This window comes from Neomonachus schauinslandi, chromosome 14 (genome assembly GCF_002201575.2).
Source record: "Neomonachus schauinslandi chromosome 14, ASM220157v2, whole genome shotgun sequence".
In the NCBI taxonomy this organism is placed as follows: domain Eukaryota; kingdom Metazoa; phylum Chordata; class Mammalia; order Carnivora; family Phocidae; genus Neomonachus; species Neomonachus schauinslandi.
In genome coordinates this window covers 74,853,169-74,866,180 of record NC_058416.1, presented here as the reverse complement: position 1 = coordinate 74,866,180, position 13,012 = coordinate 74,853,169, and the positions used below count along the sequence as shown (strand labels likewise).

Below are 13,012 nucleotides of genomic sequence, written 5' to 3'. Positions count from 1 at the left end.
GGTGACCCTGCAGCGCTCGCCCACGCCCAGCGCTGCCTCCTCCTCGGCCAGCAACAGCGAGGTGAGCCCCGGGCCCGCGGCCCCGGCCCGGCCGAGCACCCGCCGCTCCAGGCCTGGGCCGCGAGTGCGGGGCGGAGAGCGCCGGGCCTGCAGGGGAGGGGCCCCGCCGTGCCACCGTGCCTGGGGTTACCGTGCGGGAGACCGCGAGTGTCACCCCGCAGCTGTGACCTCTGTGTGGGAGTGACTTTCAGCGAGACTGTATTGCGGCTGTGACCTCTGGCTGGGGGTGGCTGTGCATGAACTGTGTTTGTGAATGATCCCCGTCCGGGGGTGACAGTGTGGGAGACTGGATGTACCGCGGGGACTCCTAATTGGTGACTGTGGGAGGTGCTGGTTCTGAGATCTGTGGCCCTGGGGCCGGTCCAGGCCCTTTCCCCGTGTGCCTGGCTGTGTATGTGAGTCTGTGCGTGACTGTGGGGCCTGTCTCCTGGGAATTGTGCCCGCCTGATGCTGTGACAGAGACCTCCCCCCCCCCCCCCCCCCCGCTCGCGGTGCCCTTGTGAATGTTTGAGATTGTTTCCAGGACTGCATGCCCCTGGAGGTCTGCCCCTTGGTGTGAGCGGCTGTCCTGTGGGGTGCCGTTTCACTGTGTGACAGTGACTGAGTGAGCTCAGGGCGCTCTGTGACAGGGTGTCTTGTCTTTGTGTGAGTCTGGATGTTTCCTTTTTGTAATATCCTTCGGGACTGCATGTTTGTGTTTATCTGGCACTGTGGCCGGGGCTGATTCTGGGGTTTCTGTGGTTGCACGGGTACATTCTGGGGGTTAAAGCACATCGCTGCACCCTGCGGGTTTCTGTGTGTCTGTGTGCCATCAGGCCTGTGTTGGCCGGCTCCTTCTTGCTCTGGGGTAGACTGGGGAATGGGTCCTCTGAGTCTGCAGTTGGCCTGGGCTGCACTAGGCTGGGGCCTCAGGCAGCTGCAGGGCTGACCCTCTCGTCCCCCACTCTCCCACCTTCTCTTGGAGAACCGTTTATGGCCTCTGGTCTCCACTGCTCTCCATGGCCAGGCTGAGAGTTGGCCTGAAGACAGAGCGGCTGGAGGAGGCGATTGGGAACTGTTTAGAGAAGGGAGAGGAGGCTGGAGGAGGGGCCATGCAGGCCCAGGAAGTGGCCTCCGCAGCATCTAAGCAATTCTAGCCCCTTCTCTGTGGGGGAAGTCGACTGAAAGCGCTGAAAGGTTTGTGTGAGAGAAGAGGAACTGGTTTTGGTGTAGCAGCCCTGTTCGTCCTGCGGGCCCCTGGCCTGTTTCACAAGGAGCAGCTGAAACATTTTCAGAGTGGCTGTCAGGGTGAACCCCCACAGCCCCCTCCTCTCCTGGAGAGGCCCTTAATGAGTTACCTTGTCTGAGGACAGGATTCTCCTCGTCCTTCTTCTGCAAGTGGAGTGCAGGGAAAAGAACCCTGGTGGCCAGTTGCCTGCAGCTGAGACTTGAGGCTGCAGTGGCTTCTTTCCTCCCCACCCAGACATCTGTTCTCCTCCATCATTGTGATTACCGCCGTCTTGCAGTCTACAGAGTGCTTCCTTGCACTGCATCTCATACTCCCTTCTCAAAAACTGTGAAGTGGGGGCACCTGGGTGGCTCAGTCGTCAAGCGTCTGCCTTCGGCTCAGGTCATGACCCCAGGGTCCTGGGATCGAGCCCCGCATCGGTCTCCCTGCTCTGCGGGAAGCCTGCTTCTCCCTCTCCCACTCCTCCTGCTTGTGTTCCCTCTCTCGCTCACTCTCTCTCTGTCAAATAAATAAAATCTTTAAAAAAAAAAAACAAAAACTGTGAAGTGGGGGAAGGGTTTGACTTCGGTAAGGGCTTATACAGAGGGGCTCTCAGCCTCGGTGTCGGATTCTAAACCCCATGTTCCCTGCATAGCTTACATCTGATCTCTTCCTTCTGAGACACATTTTTAAAATGTTATGTTATCTTTTAGCTGAGATATAATCCACATATCATCTGCTCACCATTTCATAGTGTATGATTCAGCGACTTTTGGTATATTCACACGGTTGCGCAACCGTCCCCACGATCTGGTGCCAGAAATCTTCATCACTCCGAAAAAGAAACTGCATGCCTCTTAGCCACCACCTGCAGCCCCCCTCTCCGCACCCCCACCCTGCTCTCACCAAACTCTAGGTTCCCACTGATCTGCTTGCTGTCCCCATGGATTTTCCCATACTGGACATTTCATATGACCAGAATCCTACAATATGTGACCTTTTGTGTCTGGTTTCTGCCACTTAGCATGATGTCTACAGGGTTCATCCATGTCGTAGCACAGATCAGTACTTCCTTTTTTTTTTTTTTTTAAGATTTTATTTATTTATTTGACAGAGGGAGACACAGCAAGAGAGGGAACACAAGCAGGGGGAGTGGGAGAGGGAGAAGCAGGCTTCCCACTGAGCAGAGAGCCTGATGCGGGACTCCATACAGGACCCTGGGATCATGACCTGAGCCGAAGGCAGACGCTTAACGACAGCCACCCAGGTGCCCCATTACTTCATTCTTTTTTATTGCCAAATAATACTCTATTGTATGGGTGTATCACATGTTGTTGGACATTTGGGTCGTCTCTATGAGACACATTTCAAATTATTATATAGAGCATTACTTTTACCAAGTGCCAGTGACCCAGTAAACATGAGAATAAAACTCAAGCCACCTTTTTTTCCCCAAAGATTTTATTTATTTGAAAGAGAGCAGAAGCAGGGGGAGCAAGAGAAGCAGACTCCCCACTGAGCAGAGACCGACATGGGGCTCGATCCCAGGACCCCGGGATCATGACCTGAGCCGAAGGGAAACGCTTCACCAACTGAGCCACCCAGGCGCCCCTAAGCCCCCTTTTTTTTGGCCGTTAGTCGATCAGCAGCATTAATTGCCCAGTGAACTAGCCGAGGTTGGGACCTTCCTTGGAAGGCGGGGCTTCCTTCCAGGTGCGGTGAGGCAGGAAGAAGCAAGACGGTATGGAGAGAGCAGGCACGTGCATGTGAACTCAGGAGACGTGGGTCTGGGCAGCTGTGCCTCTGGTCTGACCTTCCTCGGGCCTCAGGTCATGCGAAGGGGCTGGCTTCCCTCCTACGTGTGTTCTTGGGCATGTATAGCTTTCTTCCCCGGAATAACTGACGGCACGTTGCCTCCATTTCATTCCTGGGAATCCCGGAGAATGACCAGGAATTAAATGTCTTTGAGGTCCGTACCCCTAAATCACTTCCTCACGCCTCGAAATGCACCTCTTCTGAGTCAGAGACTCAGCAGAGCTGTTTCCTGACTCAGCCCGTTCAGCGTGGGAACAGAGGGAGATGAGCCTGACCAGCAAAGCAGCTCTCCTCTCTTAATTTTTTTCCCCTGCCCTCACGCCCATCTTTAATTATCTCATTTATGTCACTTTACTGTTCATCTTATCTCATTCCTTTGTGACAACAAGCAGAAGGCCCCACAGCAGATAAATCAATAACTTTCAGGAATGGATTGGAACATTGTTATTTTTGACAAACATTCAAGGTGACTCATTTTTATGGGCAGATCTCCAGTCTCTCTGTTGGGGTAGGGGGGCATGGTGGGTTGGGGTTGGATCAGGGTTTCTCAGCCTCGGCACTTCCAGTATTGGGGTCAGAAAATTCGCAGTCGTGTGGGGTTGTCTTGTGCATTGTGGCGTATTTAGAGTCATCTGGTGGTCCTCCACCCACTAGATGCCAGTAGCATCCTCTCAGAAGAGGCTCCCCCTATTGAGAAAAATCATCCCCAGTTGAGGACCACTGTGTTAGACCCAGCATTCTCCTCGAAGTGTGTGTGGTTGTGTGAGTTGTTTATGCTTCGCTCTGGGACGGAAGCTCATGGTCCCGTGGTCAGCGCAGCCTCGCCTGATGTGTTCCGTGTCTCCTTTGCCCGTGGGGTAGAGAGCGTGAGAAAACTAAATGACCGGCCACCAGTGTCCGGCTCTGCACGATACTGTACAGAGAGTATCTTCATACTGTTTAGGGGCCCCGGGGCTCTCCGGCGTACCCCTCCTTCTTAGTTGAAACTGTCCCCTTTTCCCATCACCGCTGGCTCCTGCCTGGTCTCTGTCCTCATTCAGCCTTGCATCTCTCCCAGGGATCACTGCTTTCCAGGTTTCTCTTTCCTCTTCAATGGGCTCCTCTGTGGAACATAAAAAACATGCCAGGTCCCAGTGGTGCAGAGTTGTCTGGGCCCCGGGGGGGGTGGGAGGGGGATGTTTTCTTATTTCAGGTTTCTCATTGAAAGCAAAAGAAAAATTCTGCAGTCGGAATTTAAGTCCCAGTTACTTTTAGATTCTAATCCTCTTGGCCTTTAAACTTTTAGAAAATATTAAATGTCAGTTTCTTTCGCTTATATAAATAAACCAATAGCCTAGAAAGTTTTATATTAAACATTTAAGCCTTTTTGAGAACCACCAAGAGCTTTTGAGACCCACAGACAGACTGGCTGCTCCTGACCCCCTTCCATTGTGAAAGATTTGCCTGGAATGGTTTTTCTTTTTTCTTTTCTTTTCCTTTTTCTTCTTCTTTTTTTTTTTTTTTTTTTTGTTAAACCCATGTGCTGGGTCTGAAAATGGTGTTGATCACTCAGCTATTGCCTGGCTTGAAGGAGGAAATCGATTCCTCTTAGAACATTGTGCCCCCCCCACTCCCCTTAAAAAACAGGGTGAGATCCAAAACAACCCTGGAAAGTTGAGAAGAGCATGTTGAGGAGCAGTGCCAGGTAGGAGTGTCCAGTCAACAGGAATCAATGCACGACACTGTGAAAGGAATGTGAATAAATGCTGGGAAATCTGAAAAGTCCCTCCATGGAAATTTCTCGGAGGGACAGCGGAGCAGGGTTGCCGAGGAAAGGGTGCGACCGTGTGGACGCAGCCAGGTTTCCTGGACATCCGTATCTTTTTCAGACATCAGAGCAGAAAACGTGAGACATGTGTCTGAGGCTTGTTGCTGGTGGCGTCTGGTGTGACATTCTCTTTCTTTCTCTGTAGTTGGAGGCTGGCAGCGATGAAGAGCGGAAGGTAAACCTCAGGTAAGCAGACTCCGTTTTCGTTCCTAAGTCTTTCTTCCAAGCGGGTTGCCATACTCTTGTTCCTTTCCAGAAGGGAGAACCCACGGAAGAGAATACACCAGTGTGTTCAGTTAGAGCTGTGAAAATTATGCTGCAAGCACATACAGAGATGATGCTTTCACATTTGTGAATGTGTTTAACCATAAAGAGCTTTCATAACGTTGTATAACATTTTGAAAAGGAGGAAGATCGTTGCCAGAATTCCACCACCCTCCTTGCTTTGCCACTCTGAAGATCGTTAGGTACTTCCTTCCAGATTTTACCTTTTGTAAAAAAAAAAAATGCTCTTTGTCGTATGCTCTTGCTTTTCCATCCTGCTTTTGGTAAGGTGTTCCTTCTGAGATGAGCACGTTGCTGATGTGAAACAGACATCCCACCCCCTGAGTTTAATTCAAGGTGGGTTTTTTTGTGCTTGTGAGAAATCTCTTGGGACGCTCTGTTAAAAAAAATTCCTCAGGCTGTAGTCCTCAGCTGTCGTATTCACTAGTAGACCCCAAAGGCATTTTTATTTTTCTTTGCCAAAAATAAAGGCCTTCTTTTGGGTATTTTGTTTGCAGATTTAGCACTCCCTTATATAATGTATTCTTATTACATAACGTATTGTACCCTAAGGCGCCAGTCTTAAACTCAGACTCTTAGAATCTAAAAAAGTAAATAGAGTTTCAAGGATATTGTTCTTTGGGGGAAAAAAATCTGTTTCATCTTGTGAGGAAGAGGAACACCAATTGGGAAAGGGAATGTGTGTTCAGAAACTGGGGCCCACCATTCATTACCCAGAGCAGGATGTTCTCTGGTTAAACTCACATGTATTTGAAGGTTCTGTATCTTTGAGTGAAAGGAGGGAAGATACTCCCTTTTATTGTGGCATACATTATTTCTAAAGATTATACGTGTGGGGAAATAATAGCCTGCGGAAATCAGAGGTCTTATTTCAGTGGCTGGGTCCTCATTTTAACGTTACCTTTGGGGACGATGATGGATTTACCCTGTCACCTGGGGTGTTGGGTTGCCCGGGGTCTGGGTCAGGGCTCGAAGGCTGGTATCAGCCCGACTCCCAAGTGGGGGCAGTCATGGGCCGTGTTGTAGAGCAGACTCTTCCGTGCTTGGCTCTCTGAGTGGAGGCAAGAAGGGGACGAAGTGGAAGTCTGCTCTTTGGAGGAAATGCTGACAGAAGGGTTTGCTGACCGCAGTGGAGGCCCTGAGAGGAGGCTTCCCTTAGGGACAGGGCCTTAGTTCTCTGCCTGTGTCTGCAGGTGCATCTCCTACCCCAAGCCTCCCTCCAGCGCTCCCCTGGAGTGGGAGTTTCTTCCATCCCTGAGCTCTCCCCTCGCAGGGCTCGTGCCCAGGAGATAGTATTTAGCTCTCTCACTGAGGTTGTCTTTGGGGCAAAGAACTATTTTTTTTTTTTTTTCAAATTGCCCTTAATTAACTGACAGCATGGTGTTTGGAATTATTTCAATTAATAACTCACAAATAGCAGTGATGTGAAAATGTGAGTGCCCTGGCGGCCAATAAAAGGCCCCTTTCCCTGCACAATTGGGAGCTGGAGAGGACCTCACAAAGGGAAGGGAAGTCAGCTCTGTGTATTGCCATATTTACTCCTCTCAACCGCACTAGGAGGGGGTCTCTCCCAGTTGACAGAGGGGGAACCTGAGGCCCAAGGTTGCACGTGGCAGGTACTAAATTTGAAGGGAGGCCTCTGTTGCCTCCAGCACCTGAGTTTGTCATGGGACCCCCCACCATTCTGGAGACCGGTGCCAGGAGCAGGACCGAGAAGCCCCGCTGACTTGGGGTGGTGCCCCCTGGATGTGTGTTGACCACGGGAATCCCCTCGTCACTGCGCCCAGCAGGGGCCCCCCTCCCCCATGCCCTCGTGAGCACTGGGAGACCCTGGCCTGGAGCCGGGGACCTGGGCTCTGAGCTTGTCCTCTTGGGTTCCCTTCTCAGTCCCTCTTCCCCCCACCTTGACATTGACCCCCCATTTTTAGGCAGATGACACCATCTGCTTTCCAACCCTCGTAGCCACACGGGAGAAATTCTGGTGTTCTGGTTTAAGCTTTGACTGCAGCTCATTCGCGTCCATGTGTTGATTTGCATTTTCAAGCCTTTGCTGTCCCGGCTTCTAGAAGAAGTAGTAATGGAATAGCCCCGTTGTGTTTGTTTGCCTGGGGGAGAGGGGATTTCTCTGGGCTAGCAGGATATTGCTCTCGCCTCCTCTCTGTCTACCCTTCATCGAAAGCTTTCATCTTTCGGGAGCTCTCTTTGACTCAGCCATGGCCAGGAAATGGCTGAATCACATGGACGGGTCTTCTGGGTCTCCACTGCTCCTCTTCCCCACTTTCCCCTGGTGGCACCATCGTTCATGTCCTTATCCCTCCCCTGTCCTGTGTCAGGCTGTCATCATCCCATCCACCCCTCCCCCCCCACTCAGATTTTCGTCCCCACCGTGAGATGGACACGGTCTCGAAGTGCCCCTGTGCCTCTTGCTCTGGTCCCGTCTTGCCTGCTCTCCACCTCCGCCCCCCCAACTCTTGCACGTGCTGTGTTTCAGTCCCACTCCCTGGCCCGGCTCTTTCTTGAAGCCAGTTCCATTTCCTGCTGGGCCAGCTCAGTGGTCCCGCCCTCAGACATCTGTCACTTCCCTCTCTTTGGCAGGTAGCTCTTAGCTCATTTCTGTGGGCCAGGTACCACACCTGCCCTACGTGGCAGGTGCACGTGCTTTTGTCTCATCCCTCACCGTTGGGGGTGCTTCCCTTAGGGACGGGGCCTTAGTTCTCTGCCTGTGCATTACATTTCAACGGTTGAAATATGTTAACTTCGTTCTGGCCCTGCGGTATATTGCATACCCGTATGACAAAGAGCAAGGTGCAGAGGAGACAGTGTGGGGTTTGGAGCCAGGCAGACCTAGATTCAGAATCTGGCTCCTACACTAGCGGCTGAGCTCCTTTGCCTCTGTGCCTTTCTGCACTTCTGTGGGACTCTGTCGTTCCATCTGTAAAACAGAAACAACTAGGACCTTTCAGGGTCGTGGAGTAGCTGGGGTGGGGCTCCTCACACGGAGCCAGGCTCATGACAGGCTGGAAGAACCATCGCGACATTTGGTCCGGATAAGATGTTCGTATTAGTGTCAGTTCACAGCCCAGACTTAGAGAGCTGGACTTCCTGCGGGTGCGGTGTCCACTCTATCATGCTGGGCCCCTGGGAGGGCCACCACCGTGGATGCTCTGTGACCTGGAGCAGCCCCGTCCTTTTCCGGGCTGCATCCCTGTGACGTGCAAATAGGAAGGCACACACGGCCGAGTCAGTGTTGTGATTCAGTTTCTCAGAAGCCCTTAGCATGATCACCTCATGCCCAGAACGAAGCTGACTGATGCAGAGCCACGGAGATCTCGTTCTCTGTGTCCTGTCCCCTGCCCTTCGTGTGTGCAGACTGCCGCCAGGCTCCAGCAGTCCCCTTCTGGAAGCTGTGCTGCTCAGACTGTGGGAATTGGTGAGCAGATGGCTTTGCTGGCGGTGGCTCCTGGCTCCCTCGCCATCCTGGGAGCTGCCCCAGCCTGGCATGAGACATCAGCGCTTGTGTGCCAGGCAGGGCCCCGGGGAGAGAATCTGGTTGTGTTGTTTCCAGAGGGTGGATCGGGAGTGAATGTTTTTCGTTGTTGTTGTTTCCATCCAGAGTTTCCAAGTCAAGCGTATGAAAATGTTCATTAGAGTTCTTTTAATTTTTTTTCGTGCCTACCCAAGCAAACATTGGGGCCAAGGCAGCAGGACTTTGTCTTCTGTTTTATGTGGTGTCCCTGGTAAACGATGACCTCCCTTGCACCTCTGCCTTTCCCTCCATGCTCCCTCCCCCTTTGGATCTTGACCTAGAATTCCCCAGAGGCCCCCACTCTCCTGATAACCATCTGGAGTGTGGTTGTGCCTTCCCTCCCTCCCCCACAGCAGCAGGTTGGACTGGGGGGCGGGCATGTCCTTGCTCCCCATGTCCTCGCTTCCCCGTCTCCAGCACCCTTTTATGCCTGTCCACCCTTGGGGTTCCTCTCTGCCTTTCTCAATGGTTTCTTAGCCTGGACTTTCTTGTCCTTGTGGATACTCTGTCCGGTGAAGTCCTGCCAAGGGGCGTCAAGCATCCTGTGCATCCCAGTTCTGCAGCAGGTCACTGTATCTGTTAGCAGTCGCTGTGTAACAAGTTAGTCCAGACCTGGCAGTCCAAAACAGTTCCTGGTCATCGCCTCACAGTTGGGAATCTGGACATGGTCTAGCTGGGTCCTCTGCTTGGGTTCTCACGTGGGTGTAGTCAAGGTTTCGGCCAGGGCTGGGGTCGCATCTGAGCTTCAGGTTCTCATCCAAGCTTACATGGTTCTTGGCAGAATTCCTTTTCTTGTAGCTGTGGAGGTCATGGTGGCTTGCTTCTTCAAGGCCAACGGGAGGATCTGCTGCTGTGGAATCTTGTAAGGGAATGCCATCACAGGAGTGACCATCCCATCACCTTTACCATACAGTGTCACCTAAAGGGGGCAACTGTCCCATCCCGTTAGCTGGTTCCACCACATTCAGGATAGAGGCTCACCCAGGGCACCTGTAACAGGGGCTGGGATCTTGGGCCTTCTCTGAATTCTGCCCACTGGTCTCAGCCTGTGGGTACATTATATAAAGGTGATGCCGACTGAGAGATGTTCTCAGGGTCCTCAAGGGAAGAGGTCAGGAGCACCAGTGAGCCCGCAGGCTTTGACCCTCATGCCAGTGAATGTCACATTCTTTCCGCTCAGTGCCCACACGCTTGTTCCCACTTTCAGGCTTGGCATCTCTTGGATTCACCCCCACTTTGAATATTTTGTCCTCTGAAATACCACCTGCATTGACCCTTGCATCTCCCTCCGTGAGCTTTGGCTTTAGGGAACAGGCCTGGGTTTGGCTCCCACCTCTGTCATCTGTCACCTCATTAGGCAGTGGGCCAGACCTTATACAGCTTGTGGGGTTGTTGTCAGAATTAAATACCATAATGCCACGAACCTTTTCACTGTAGTAAACACTGAACAAATGCCCTTTGCCTGTACCTCCTTCAGGGGCCAGCTTCTGTAGTGATTCATGGCTCTTCCTTTTCCTTCCCACGTGCACTTTTCTCTCCTTCGTATTTCCTTGGGACTTGCTTTGTTGTATATTTACTTACGTACGTAAACGTTCCCCTATTAGCAGAACTGGCTGCCTAATTTGTGGAGCCCAGTACAGAATGGAAGTTGTGGAGGCCTTTTTTAAAAAAATGATTAAGAATTTCAAGGTGGTGATAGCAGAGCTAACCAAGCTTGAGGCCCTCCTGAGCCCGGGGCCTGAGCGACAGGACAGGGCCTTCCTGGCTTCAGCCGTCACAGCGCCTGGCACACACTGGATGGGCCCCACTGAGGTGTCATAAAGTGACTTGACTGTGTTCTTTTTCACGTGGAGGAACTCGAGGTGCTCTTGGATGACATACAGGATGCTAAGGACAGAGAGTCTTCCTGCCATTTCCTCCTGCAGTTTGGCAACATGGGCGCTGTTAGAGCATTCGCGGCACCCCTCTGTCCTAACCTGTCTGCTTATGAGCCATTCATTCAGCAGATACTTACTGGGCACCTACTCTGTGCCAACCACTGTTCTGTGAGCTGAGAATCTAACAGTGAACAAGACAAATCTCTGGCCTCATGGCCAACATTCTGTTGGGGGAGACGAGGCAGTAAGGAAGATAAACAAGAACGTTAATAGCGTGTTAGTAAGTGCTAAGGAGAGAAAGTGAAGCAGGGACAGAGGATCGGGAAGGGAGCCTCCAAACATGCTCCACTCTGTGAGTTGCCAAATGTGAGTTATTTCATTTAACCTACGTAGACTTCCTGTGAGGAAGGCGCCATTTTGTCCTGTGGATTGGAAGAGTGAGTCTTGGAGACGTTAGCCAGCCTGACTTCATGCAGTATAAAGTGATAGAGGCAAGACCCTCAGGCTCCATGTCTCTCTGCCTTCAAAACCTGTCCTCACCCCCCAAATTCAAGAGCCGTCTCTACTAGCCCTCCTGCCAATGGTTCAGCGCTCTCACCAGGAGGCAGAGAGGAAGGAGTCCACCCGGAAGAACCGCCATCTTTGCAGCCATTCTTCCTGCTTGGAGCCTAGCATCCCCCTGTGAGCTGTGTGCTTTAGCAGGACCCCCCTTTAGTGGGACCCCTGGTGCCCCCAAGCCCCGCTGAGAGTGAGAATTGTCATGTGTCCCCCTTCCTGGGCAGTCACCGGGCAGAGCCCCTGGGGAATGACAGTACCAGCTCCTGTTTACTGCAGGTGCAGGCACAGGCTTTGGAACCTTGTTCACAGGACCTTGTGTCATCACCATGAGCCTCCAGGGTGACTGCTAGCCCCAGCATAGGAAACTGCAGTTTGAAAAGGCCCAGAGGCCAGGGCCAGGTTTTGAGTGCAGGTCGCAGTGGCTCGGAAACCCGTGTCCCCTCCTCTCTGCTCCGCCCAGTCCCTCACAGGAGACATGCAATTTTGCGTTTAGCGCATCCTTTCCTGACCCCATCCCCCCAGCTTTAAAGGCAGTAGCTTCCCACTGGCCCTCAGTTTTCAACATTGGGGTACACAGACTTTTAAAATTCTGGGGCCATTGTGCTGTCCTGCTGGTCTGTTCAGTGTAACTCAGGTGTTATTCCTGGTGTGTTGGGACATTTGATTTTCAAATCAGAATTTGCCTTCAGGGCAGGTTAAGTGCTTTGTTGTTGTTAGAAAAACTCCTAGAGGGCGCCTGGGTGGCTCAGTTGGTTAAGCAACTGCCTTCAGCTCAGGTCATGATCCTGGAGTCCTGGGATCGAGTCCCACATCGGGCTCCCTGCTCAATGGGGGGTCTGCTTCTCCCTCTGACCCTCTTCTCTCTCGTGCTCTCTGTCTCTCATTCTCTCTCTCTCAAATAAATAAATAAAATCTTTATAAAAAAAAAAGAAAAACTCCTAGAGTGGGGACAAATGAGGACAGAGGAAAAGAGTTAATTTGATTCTGTTGGAACTTAATTAAACTTCTTATTAATGTTAACTTGAAATGAGTTTTGCTCAGAGTCTAGTAGGTTTCATTAAGCTTTCGAAATACCAGTACTTAGACTTCAAAAGAATGCCACGGGGCCCTGGTCTGCTTCTTCCCAGGCACTGAGTGCACCAGGGGAGCTCGTTGGTACACAGGCAGTGCTCAGGCCAGGTCTTGCCTCGTGGTTGACGCTCGTACCAGCAATCGCCCTTATGGTAAGTGGAACAAACCTGTGAGAGGGAGTCAGTAAAGCTAGATTCTGTCCTGAGAGGCGTTGTCTGCTGCGCAACCTTAGGCAGGTCACTAGACATATCTGGGCCTCCGCCTACTCCTTTGTAAAGAGACTAGATTAGATTCTGGCCCCCAGATCTGAGATTGAGAGTCCTCAGACCCACCTGTCTTGTCCTGTGTTGCACTGAACTTGTCATCGTTCGCTGCAGATTTGTAACAGACGGCCCAGACTTTCTCCTTTGTTCCAGCACTGAGGTCAAGGTCATACATTTGTGGGGAGTCTAGCCAAGTCAGGGTTGTGGTCTGACCCTGACACGGAGAACACTAGCGTGGCCTCTGAGAGGAAGTGGACGCTTTGCTTGGACCCACCCTCTCCTCAGCAGAACCCTGGGCCAGCCACCCTTCGCTCTCAGGAGAGGGCTGGAAAGAAAGGAGTCCGGCCTTCAGAACTCGCCTTTGGCGCACCTTGTGCTGTGGTCAGAGCCCTGGATTTGGACCGCTTATTAGAAAATTCCTCAGACTAGGAGAACATCCAAAACAAGTCGTTCTGCTTCAAGGAAGGCTGCAGTAAGAAAACAGGATTAATCAAAATAGGATTAATCAGAGTCCGGAGGAGCCATTTTCAAGGCATGCGAGTG

General features: G+C 51.9%; 1 protein-coding gene across 1 annotated transcript in view; it reads left to right on the top strand.

The window, feature by feature from the left end:
• Window position 1: 1 nt before the first annotated feature.
• The window catches only part of SSH1 (slingshot protein phosphatase 1), a gene marked incomplete at its 5' end in the record, with an annotated part of 55,877 nt that continues 42,866 nt past the window's right edge, over window positions 2–13,012 (top strand). Inside the window, 2 exons of the mRNA XM_044921038.1 lie at window positions 2–61; window positions 5,035–5,075. Coding sequence (XP_044776973.1) covers window positions 2–61; window positions 5,035–5,075 — 101 coding nt within the window. The remainder of the gene's footprint in view (window positions 62–5,034; window positions 5,076–13,012) is intronic.